We start from the raw sequence: 12,046 nt of genomic DNA on the forward strand, positions 1-12,046 counted from the left end.
AGCTGTTAGTAGGAATGATTTTTAATTTTTTAAAAATTTTTTAAGCTTTTAATTTTTTTTTTTTTTTTTTTTTTTTGAGACAGAGTCTTGCTCTGTTGCCCAGGGTGGAGTGCAGTGGCACAGTCTCGGCTCACTGCAAGCTCTACCTCCTGGGTTCACACCATTCTCCTGCCTCAGCCTCCTGGGTAGCTGGGACTACAGGCACCCACCACCACACCGGGCTAATTTTTTGTATTTTTAGTAGAGATGGGGTTTCACCATGTTAGCCAGGATGGCTTCGATCTCCTAACTTCGTGATCTGCCCGCCTCGGCCTCCCAAAGTGCTGGGATTACAGGCTTGAGCCACCGCGCCTGGCCAGTAGGAATGATTTTTAAGGTAAATTCATGTAACCTAGAAGAATGAATCAATTTTCACTAAGGTCTTTTGAATATTTACTAAGCTATCCATATATTTATGCACATATTATCAAATAGTCTTGACACGTGTAGGGAAGGGTACTGTAGCCATTGTTTGTGCTGGTGCCTAGATGAAGGGGTAAGATTTTGAGAGACAGATGAGCAGAAAGGAAATTTAAGGTAGAGTGAACAACATGAGAGCTTAATCTAACCTGGTTTAACAGACCAGAGTATGTTTTTGCATACTTTTTAATTTTATTTTTATTTCTATCTGTTTTTATTTATTTATTTTTTGAGACAGAGTCTTGCTTTGTCACCCAGGCTGGAGTGCAGTGGCACAATCTCGGCTCACTGCAACCTCTGCCTTCTGGGTTCAAGTGGCTCTTGTGCCTCAGCCACCGGAGTTGCTAGCTGAAATTACAGGCATATGCCACCACACCCAGCTAATTTACGTATTTTTAGTAGAGACGGGGTTTCGCCATGTTGGCCAGGCTGGTCTTGAACTCCTGGCCTCAAATGATCTTCTGCCTTGTCCTCCGAAAGTGTTGGGATTACAGGCATGAGCTGCCGTGCCTGGACTGCATACTTTAAAATAATATGCTTTTAACTTACAGGCTGACCGTTTTCAGACTTGATTGCAGGACACTGCCATTGATCTGCTTGAAATAATAAGTTTTAGATTCTTAATATTTTTGGAATTTTCTAAATATTATATATGAAAATTATGAGACTTAAAAAGTTACAAACATATATTTAGTCACATTAAAAGGTATTGAAATTCTAATGAAATTCATTTAGTCTGATTTCATTGTTATTCTGTGGCCAAGAGAAACCCGGAGGAAAGTATCATTTTTCTCTCCTTGCCTTTAAGAATTATAATTAAATTCTCATTCAGGATGATTGGCGTTCCTCTTTTTTTGGAGGGTGGGTCAGGGTTATACATTCAGGTAGTACATGTGCAGGTTTGTTATGTGATTATATTGTGTAATGCTGGGGTTTGGGCTTCCTTTGATCCCATCACCTAAGATACTAACATAATACTCAATGGGTAGTTTTTCAACCCTCGCTCCTCTCCCGTCTTCCCCCTTTTAGAGTCACCATTGTCTGTTATTTCCATCTTTATGTCCACGTGTACTTATTGATTAGCTCCCACTTATAAGTGAGAACATGTGGTATTTGATTTTCTGCCTCTGAGTTATTTCACTTAGGATAGTGGCCTCCATCTGTATGCCTGTTGCTGCAAAGGACATGATTTCACTCTTCTTATGGCTGCGTAGTATTCCAGCAATCTTGCCTAATTGCTCTGGCTAGGACTTCCAGTACTATGTTAAATAGGAGTAGTAAGAGTGGATATCCCTGTCGTGTTCCAGTTTTTAGGGGAAATGCATTCAACTTTTGTACATTGAGTATGGTGTTGGCTGTGGGTTTGCGTGTAGGGTTCTTATTATTTTGAGGTATGTTTCTTCAATGCCTAGTTTGTTCTCAGGGTTTTTTTTTTTTTTTTTTTTATCATCAAGGTATGTCAAATTTCATTAAATATGTTTTCTGCATCTATTGAGATGATCATATAATTTTTGTTTTAATTCTATGTATGTGGCGAATTACATTTATTGATTTGCATATGTTAAGCCATCCTTGCATCCCAGGAATAAAACCCGTTTGATCTTGTTGAGTTATCTTTCTGATGTGCTGCTGGTTTCAGTTTGCTAGTATTTTGTTGAGGATTTTTACATCTGTGTTCATCATGAGTAATGGCCTATAGTTTTCTGTTTTTATTGCATCCTTGCCAAATTTTGATATTAGGATGATACTAGTTTTGTAGAATAAATTATGGAGGAATTCCTTCTCGTTGATTTTTCTTGGAGTAGTTTTAGTAAGATTGGTACCAACTCTTCTTTATATACATCTGATAGAATTCTGCTGTTAATCTCTATAGTCCTGGGGGTTTTTTTGATTAGTAGATTTGTTATTACTGATTCAATTTCATAGCTTATATAGGGTTTCTCTTTCCTCCTAGTTCAATTTTGGTAGGTTGTATGTTTCCAGGAATTTATGCATTTCATCTGTGTTTTCCAGTTTGTGCTCATAGATATGTTCATAATAGTCTGAGAATCTTTTGTATTTCTGTGGTATCAGTTGTGATGTCACCTTTGTCATTTCTGATCGTGCTCATTTGCATCCTCTCTTTTTCTTGGTTAATTTAGCTACTGGTCTATTTGTTTCTCATTTTTGTTTCATTGATACTTTGTATGCTTTTTTTGGTCTCAATTTATGTTAGTTCTGCTACGATCTTTGTTACTCCTCTGCTAGCTTTGGGTCTGGTTTGTTCTTGTTTTTCTAGTTCTTTTAGCTGTGACATTAGGTTGTTCATTTGAGATTTTTCTGCCTTTTTGATGTAGGCAATTAGTGCTATAAACTTTGCTCTTAACACTGCTTTTGACATAACCCATAGTTTTTGGTATGTTCTGTCTCTGTTTTCTTTTGTTTCAAAATTGTTTTTTTGGTTTCTGCCTTAATTTCATTGTTAACTCAAAAGTTATTCAGGAGCAAGTTGTTCAGTTTATATGTACTCATGTGATCTTGAGAGTTCCCCTTGGTATTGATTTCTAATTTTATTTCACTCTGTTCAGAGAAGATGCTTGATATTATTTTGAGTTTTGAATTTCAGGAGACTTGCTTTATGACCAAGCATGTGATCAATTTTAGAGAATGTTCATGCACAGATGAGAAAAATGTATGTTCTGCACTTGGTGAGTAGAGTGTTTTGTAAATGTCTATTAGGCCCATTTGGTCAAGAGTCCAATTTAAGTCCAGAATTTCTTTGTTAGTTTTCTGCCTCGATAATCTGTCTTGTGCTATCATTGGGGTCTTAAAATCCCCCAATATTATTGTATGACTCTGTCTCTTTCCTTAGGTCTAGGGATGATTGTTTTATCAATCTGGACACTCTGATGTTGGGTTTATATATATTTAGGCTAGTCGAATCTTGTTGAATTGAATTCCTTTTCATTATGTAATTCCCACCTTGTCTTTTTATTTACTGTTGTTGATTTAAAGCCTGTTTTATCTGATACAGGAAGATCAAACCCTACTCCTTTTTGTTTTCCATTTGCATGATAGATCTTTCTCCATCCCTTTAGTTTTAGCTTGTGGCCATCATTATGCTGTCATCACGCCTGAGATGGGTTTGTTGAAGTTTCTGAGATGGAGTCTTGCTCTGTCGCCCAGGCTAGAGTGCAGCCAGGATAGAGTGTAGCGGCGCGATCACGGCTCACTGCAACTTTCGCCTCCTGGGTTCAAACCATTCTCGTACCTCAGCCTCCTGAGTAGCTGGGACTACGGGTGCCTGCCACCACACCTGGCTAATTTTTGTAGTTTTAGTAGAGAAGGGGTTTCACCATGTTGGCCAGGCTGGTCTCGAACTCATGACCTCAGGTGATCCTCCTGCCTCAGCTTCCTTAAGTGCTGGAATTACAGGTGTGAGCCACCACGCCCGGCCTAACAGATGGTATTTTTGTACTCATTGTGCCAATCTATGTCTTTTAAGTAGAGCATTTAGGCCATTTACATTCAAGGTTAATATTGATATGTGAGGTTTGTTCCTGTCTTAGTGTTGTTAGCTAGTTGTTTTGATAGTCTCAAGTATATAATTGCTTTATAGGATCTGTTAACTTTCTACTGACATATACCTTTATAGTAGCAAATATCATCCGTTTGTTTTCCGTGTTTAGAGCTCCTTCAGGCATTTCTTATAGGATAGGTTTGGTGGTGACAGATTCCCATAGCATTTGCTTGTCTGGGAAAAACTTTGTTTTTCCTTCAGTTAGGAAGCTTAGTTTAGCAGGATATAGAATTCTTGGCTGCAGTTGTTTTTCTTTAAGAAGGCTAAAGGCCAGGTATGGTGGCTTATACCTGTAATCCAGTGCTTTGAGAGGTTGAGGTGGGAGGAACACTTGAGCCTGGGAGCTCACAGCCAGCCTGGGCAGCATAGCGAGACCCCATCTCTGCAAAATTTTTTTTTTAGATAACTAGGCATGGTGACACATGCTTGTAGTCCCAACTGCTTGGGAGGCTGAGGTGGGAGGATTACTTGAGCCCAGAAGTTACAGTGAGCCATGACTGCACCACTGCCACACTTTAGGTGACAGATTGAGATTTTTGTCTCTTAAAAAAAAAAAAAGCCAAGCCAAAAATACATCCCCAATCTTCTGGCTTCTAAGATTTCTGCTGAAAAATTCACTATTAGTCTGATGGGATTTCATTTATAGGTAATTTGTCCTTTTTATCTAGTTGCCTTTAAGATTTTTTTTGTCATTGTTGTTTACCTTGGGTTGTCTGATGACTATATGCCTTAGTGATGGTCATCTTGTGTAGCATATAACAGTTGTTCTCTGAATTTCTTGTATCTGGATGTTGACCTCTAGCAAGGTTCAAGAAATTTTCCTGAATTATTCCCCAAATATATTTTCCATGTTGCCTTTTTTTCTTCTTCTCTCTCAGAAATGCCAAGAAGTTATAGATTTTGTTGCTTTACATAATCCCATATTTCTCAAAGACTTTACTCACGTTGAAATTTTATTTTTTTTAATATGACTGGGTTAATTCGAAAGACTGCTCTTCAAGCTCTGCAATTCTTTCTTCTGCTTGGTCTAGTCTATTGTTAAGGCTTCCAGCTGTATTTTGAAATTGCTTTAGTGAGTTTTTCAATTCCAGGCGTTCTAATTGATTTGTTTTATTACAGCTATCCTTATCTTTCATATCCTGAATCATTTTTCTGGTTTCTTTGTGTTGGGCCTCAACTTTCTCTTAGATCTAGTTGAGTTACCTTGCAAGCCATATTTTGAATTCCTTATCTGTCATTTCAGACTTTTCATTCTGGTTAACCTGTATTATTACAGAGGTAGTACAATCCTTTGGATGTGTCAAGACACCGCCCAGCTTTTTGTACCGCTAGAGTTCTTACACTGATTCCTTCTCATCTGAGGGATCTGTTGCTTCTTATTTTTGAATTTGCTGTAGTTTGGATAAGACATTTTTTATTTTTTAGTTCTTTTTTCCCTTGAGCATATGACTGTGGTATATGTTGTATATGATTGTTTGGCTTTGTTTCTGGATGCTTTCGGCAGGGCGAGGCTCTATATGGTTTCCTGGGTTGTGGATAGCTTCAGTGCAATGGCTTTCTCAGATGCTGTCGTAGTGATGTATTGGATGCAAGGGCGGACACACTGCCTCCCTCAGGGCTAAGGGTGTGGAGGTGTCAGAAAGCTTAGCACTAAACCCTTCTGGCAGCAAGTTACTTATTTGGGGGTGCAGTTCAGGCTTCAGTCCGGTAGGTGGAGCTTAAGAGTAAGAGTCAGTTCTTCCTCTGGGAGGCTGATGATGAGTGGAAGCGCCTATCCTGAGGGAAGGATGGTGGCAGGGGTTGGAGATCGGGTTGGGGTATGCCGAGGTCTTGGGGGAAGGAACGAGGAAGGGTGCACCAGCTCCTCATCCTGTGCAGATAGGGACATGATCCACTTCTCCATTATGCCCCTGTCATGCTCACAATCTTCAGTTCGTATAGACTGTATCCTTTGGTTCCTGGTCACAGTGTGGCTGCAGATCGTGGATACATCTCTCTGATGGTCGCAACCAAAATGGGCTTTGGCCAAGCCTTTACCCCAAGTTCAGAGCAGCAACTCTGCAGCTTACCTGTCTGTTGCTGGGATGCTGCTGCTCTGTGTAGGGAGTTGGAGTTGGGTCCCACCCTTTGTGGAAGCCCAATTGGCACGAGCTCATTTTCAGCAGGGGTAGAACCACTGTGAAAAAGGTGAAAAGTTTCTCCAGGTACATATGCGCTACCCTCCACTGGGAAGAACTGCTGCTGGCCGCATCAACAACAGTGTACAGGAGTGGGCACAGTGGGAAATGTCTCCATGACTGTTCCTGGCCCTCAGTGCTACCTCCTTCAGTGATTGTCACTGTGCCCAGATTTCCTTTGTCCCAGGAGGGCCCTTAGCGGGCTGTGCTTACCTCCCCCTTAGGGACACTCCATGCTGAGGGATAGATCTCCAGGGATCCCATAGCTCCCTGGGGACTCACTGATCCCCCTGAGCTTGCCAAAGTCAGAGCAGATTGGAGTATATTTGCAGGGGATCTGATGGTATGATAACTCAAGGGCAGAGATTCCCCTAGGTATGGTATTGGCCCACCACAGCAGCACAAACAGAATGGTTCCTGCCCTCTAAGTTTGGGTCTGAGGGGAGTACTGACATGCCTGCATGAGCTGGCCACCTGGATCTCTGTCCCTGGGAAGCTCCTATATCGCCACTGATGGCGTTGCCCTAGGTAAGGAGGGAAGGGTTCCCCAGCAGTTTGATGGTCAGGACATTGTCACAGGGTGAGGAAGCAGAGAAGCATTTCCACCTACCCTTTACATGGGGCTTTGAGTTCCTCGGGGGACAGTCTCTGCCAGACTCTCGCTACTTTCCTTTTCTGTATCCCAGCTTTCTCTTGTGGGCTCTCCAATAGGTCCTGGCTCTCTTCCTGCAGTTTTCAGTTCAGAAAATGTCCATTCACCAGTAACTTTGATCTTTTTTATGAGGACAACTGGCATCTGATGTCCCTAGTCAGCCATCTTGAAAACCCATGTTCCTGTTCTTAAAGTTCCTCAAGGATAGGGATTCACTAATTTCCTTCATCGTCTGATTAGAATGTTTGGATCTTTATACTTTGAATGATGTTAAGTGATGTTAATTGGTATGGTAAGATAGAACATAAAATGAAATATGCTAAAGTGACATTGAGTACAAATGTTTCAGAACATTTTAGCTTAGAATGATGATACTCAATTCTGCCACTGGATACCAGTTACCTCAAGGTGTCACAAACTTCAGAACCTCATTGTCTGAAATTTGCTTTAATAAGTAAAACTATGCCAGAGACAGCACTCAGAATGAGTAGGGGATGTATATGAAAGTCAACCGTGATAAGATGTCAGGACTCTAGAATTGCTGCGAATTATAAAAATATTCTCTTTAACAAGCCTTCCTGTAGAATCTTTGTCAGGAATTTTAGAAGATCACAAGGTTTCTTTTGTGTTCCCAGGCTACAAGATCAAGCTGCAGAGACCATTGAAGCTCTGCATGCAGCAGGCCTGAAAGTCTGGGTGCTCACTGGGGACAAGATGGAGACAGCTAAATCCACATGCTATGCCTGCCGCCTTTTCCAAACCAACACCGAGCTCTTAGAACTAACCACAAAAACCATTGAAGAAAGTGAAAGGAAAGAAGATCGATTACATGAATTATTGATAGAATATCGTAAGAAATTGCTGCATGAATTTCCTAAAAGTACTAGAAGCCTTAAAAAGTAAGAAAGTACATCAGTTTCTTATATTTAGACATTGGTGCAGATGTAAATCACAGCTGCGTATACAAAAGGCTTCATTTTCTGTAATTTATGATTTTCTGTTTGCAGGTGTTTTATCATTATAAGTTAAAATTGTCCCTGAGGACTTGACTAATGGCCCATCTGAGATTATTTGGCACTTTCCACCTTTTCTTTTAACTTGAAAGAAAACTGCACATTTCGGAAGGTTTAGAAAAATAGCTCAATTTTTAAATATTTAGAGTCTAGGTATTCAGTGTTGATATTCTGGCCTGGTCCATGTTAAGAAAAAAAATACTCCTTTCACAGTCTCTTAAAGTGAATGTAATAAAATCAATCTCTATGACAATTTTCGTGCATTTTGAGGTTCTGGAGCCATTTTCTGTGCATTTTTATACCCCAGAGCTCCAAATGGAATCAAATACTTGTTAACGTGGCCACTTTATTTAGAGGACATGGCTGCTTTGACTCTGCTTTCAACTAGGAAGAACTTGTGGAACATGAAGGTGTCAGGGAAAGCCACTGATAAACAATAATTCAATGCCCAGAGATATATTTTCTATACTTCCCATTGACCAAGGGTGAGCCTTGTCTAAACCAGTTACTTGAATTTACCTTGGCCATAAGCAAATTGATTTCCTTTTTTGGAATGCCACTGGATGTGTCTGTACTAACTTGAAATATCCCTAAGCAATATTATTTTCAATTTCTTAAGCATACTTTATGTTCCAGGAACAGTGTTAAGGGCATTGTATGATAATTGTCATTTAATCATCATTAACAACCCAGTTAGGCAACCGTATTTTCTTCATTTTACAGATAGAGATCACACAACTAAGAAGGAGTTCAGAAAGTCTATCCAATTTCAGATCCCATGCTTATAACAACTATGCTATATCTGTATCCTCATCTCTAATGTTTAAGCAAGCTTTAAAAATGAATAGCCTGCATTCATGAGGCTATGGCCAATTCTAAAGCAGCTGTTGTTGTTCTAGTACTTGGGCATCAATGAGAATAAATAGGTTTTTATTAATTGCCTATGAGAAACATTTTCCTTTAGCCAAATGGTACTTATAAAGACAGTCCAAAGTATGTGCATTTTACTTCTCCTTTTGTCTTAGTCTGCTTGAGCTACTGTAACAAAATACCATAGATTGGGTGGATTAAACAGTAGAAATTTATTTTTCAGTTTTGGAGGCTAAAGTTCTGTGATTGGAGTGCCAGCATGGTTGGGTTCTTGTGAGGGCTCTCTTCTGGCTTAGAGATGGCCGCCGTTTCCCTGTGTCCTCACATGGCAGAGAGAGCTCTGCTGTCTCTTCCTCTTATAAGGGCAGTAATCCCATCATGGAGTCCCCACCTTCATTGACTCATCTAAAGTCAGTGTATTCGTCTGTTTTCACACTGCTGATAAAGACATACCCGAAACTGGGAACAAAAAAGAGGTTTAATTGGACTTAGAGTTCTGCATGGTTGGGGAGGCCCAAGAATCGTGGTAGGAGGCAAAAAGCACTTCTCACATGGCAGTGGCAAGAGAAAAATGAGGAAGAAGCAAAAACAGAAACCCCTGATAAACCCATCAGATCTCATGAGAGTTAATTCACTATAACGAGAACAGCACAGGAAAGACCAGCCCCGATGATTCAATTACCTCCCCCTGGGTCCCTCCGACAACACATGGGAATTCTGGGAGATACAGTTCAAGTTGAGATTTGGGTGGGGACATGACCAAACCATATCATTCTACCCCTGGCCCCTCCAAATCTCATGTCCTCACATTTCAAAACCAACCATGCCTTCCCAATAGCCCCCCAAAGTCTTTCAGCATTAACCCAAAAGTCTACAGTCCAAAGTCTCATCTGAGACAAGGCAAGTCTCTTCCACCTATGATCCTGTATAAAATCAAAAGTAAGCTAGTTATTTCCTAGATACAATGGGGGTACAGGTATTGGGTAAATACAGCCGCTCCAAATGGGAGAAATTGGCCAAAACAAAGGGGTTAGAGGGCCCATGCAAGTCTGAAATCCAGCAGGGCAGTCAAATCTTAAAGCTCCAAAATGATATACTTTGACTCCATGTCTCACATCCAGGTCGTGCTATTGCAATAGGTGGGTTCCCATGGTCTTGGGCAGCTCTACCCCTGTGGCCTTGCAGGGTATAGCCTCCCTCCTGGCTGCTTTCACGGGCTGGCATTGAGTGTCTGCAGCTTTTCCAGGTGCGCAGTGCAAGCTGTCAGTGGATCTACCATTCTGGCGTCTGGAGGATGGTGGCCCTCTTCTCATAGCTCTACTAGTCAGTGCCCCAGTAGGGACTCTGTGTGGAGGCTCCGACCCCACATTTCCCTTCTGCACTGCCCAAGCAGAAGTTCTCCACAGGGGCCCCATCCCTGCAGGAAACTTTTGCCTGGGCATCCAGGTGTTTATACATACACCTTCTGAAAGCTAGGTGGAGGTTCCCAAACCTCAGTTCTTGACTTTGTGCACCCATAGACTCAACGCCACGTGGAAGCTGCCAAGGCTTGGGGTTTCCACCCTCTGAAACCACAGCCTAAGCTCTACATTGGCCCCTTTCAGCCACGGCTAGAGCAGCTGGGACACAGGGCACCAAATCCCTAGGCTACACACAGCACAGGGACACTGGGCCTGGCCCATGAAACCCCCTTTCTTCCTGGGCCTCCCGGCCTGTGATGGGAGGGGCTGCTGTGAAGGTCTCTGGCATGGCCTGGAGACATTTTCCCCATGGTCTTGGGGATTAACATTAGGCTTCTTGCTTGTTATGCAAATTTCTGCAGCTGGCATCAATTTCTTCTCAGAAAAGGGGTTTTTCTTTTCTATCACATCGTCAGGCTGCAAATTTTCTGAACTTTTATGATGTTTCCCTTTTAAAATGGAATGCTTTTAACAGCACCTAGGTTACCTTTTGAATGCTTTGCTGCTTAGAAATTTCTTCTGCCAGATACCCTAAATCATCTCTCTCAAGTTCAAAGTTCCACAAATCTCTAGGGCAGGGACAAAATGCCACCAGCCTCTTTGCTAAAACATAACAAGAGTCACCTTTGCTCCAGTTCCCAACAAGTTCCTCATCTCTATCTGAGACCACCTCAGCCTGAACCTTACTTTTCATATCACTATCGGCATTTTTGTCAAAGCCATTCAGCAAGTGTCTAGGAGGTTCCAAACTTTCCCACATTTTCCTGTCTTCCTGTGAGCCCTCCAAACTGTTCCAGCCTCTGCCTGTTACCCAGTTCCAAAGTCACTTCCACAGTTTTGGGATCTCCTCAGCAATGCCCCACTCTACGGGTACCAATGTACTGTATTAGTTCGTTTTCATGCTGCTGATAAAAACTTACCCAAGACTGGGAAGAAAAAGATTTAAGTGGACTTACAGTTCCACATGGCTGAGGCCTCAGAATCAAGGCAAGAGGCAAAAGGCACTTCTTACATGGCTACGGTAAGAGAAAAATGAGGAAGAAGCAAAAGCGGAAACCCAGTAAACCCGTCAGATCTCATGAGACTTCACTCACTCTCACGAGAGTAGCACAGGAAAGACCGGCCCCTATGATTCAGTTACCTCCCCCTGGGTCCCTCCCAAAACACATGGGAGTTCTGGGAGATACAATTCAAGTTGAGATTTGGGTGGGGACACAGCCAAACCTTATCAGTCAGTTACCTCTCAAGGTCCCCACCTCCAATACCACAACACTGGGAGTTAAGAGCTTCAACAGATAAATCTTGGGAGAACACAATTCAGTTTATAACAGACGCAAATCCCATCATTAGGGCCTCACCCTCTAAAGGTGCTATCTTCAAATACAATCACATTGAGGGGTAGTGCTTCAACATGAGTTTGCAGGGGAACACAATTCAGTCTATAGCACCATTCAGCAGCCCTGAGGACACTTTTGTAAAAGCCAGGGCTTATGGAAAACCTAATGTACTATCACTGTCTCAGATCAGCCCGTCTTCCTGAGTTGGGCACAGTCTTTACTTACTTACACAGGGTTCAGACTCAGTCACCTTTGCCAGCTTCTGCTCCTTTGCCCTTTCCCCTTCAAATCAGACCCCAAGCCATATTCATACTCCCATTCTCACCTCTAGTGCCCCACCCACATCAGAGGCCGAGTACCTCATGCATGAAATCCCTTAAGCCCCTCTGCCAGATGAATGATCTTTAAATGAAGCACTGTCCATGTCACAGTTCCGCTCTGAAAACTTTGGTGGTTCTCCATTACCCACAGATTCAGGCCACACCAAAGGCCTTAAGTGACCTTTTCAATGTGCTTTTC

At 41.9% G+C, this 12,046-nt stretch overlaps 1 protein-coding gene across 3 annotated transcripts in view; it reads left to right on the forward strand.

Moving 5' to 3' along the window:
• Positions 1 to 12,046, forward strand: part of ATP11C (ATPase, class VI, type 11C) — a 206,976-nt gene that overhangs the window by 151,442 nt on the left and 43,488 nt on the right. For all 3 annotated transcript variants that reach the window (XM_012001616.1, XM_012001615.1, XM_012001618.1), the window contains exon 19: positions 7,483 to 7,746. In XM_012001616.1, coding sequence (XP_011857006.1) covers positions 7,483 to 7,746 — 264 coding nt within the window. The remainder of the gene's footprint in view (positions 1 to 7,482; positions 7,747 to 12,046) is intronic.

The sequence above is a fragment of the Mandrillus leucophaeus genome, unplaced genomic scaffold (assembly GCF_000951045.1).
Source record: "Mandrillus leucophaeus isolate KB7577 unplaced genomic scaffold, Mleu.le_1.0 Scaffold668, whole genome shotgun sequence".
NCBI classification, from domain to species: Eukaryota; Metazoa; Chordata; class Mammalia; order Primates; family Cercopithecidae; genus Mandrillus; species Mandrillus leucophaeus.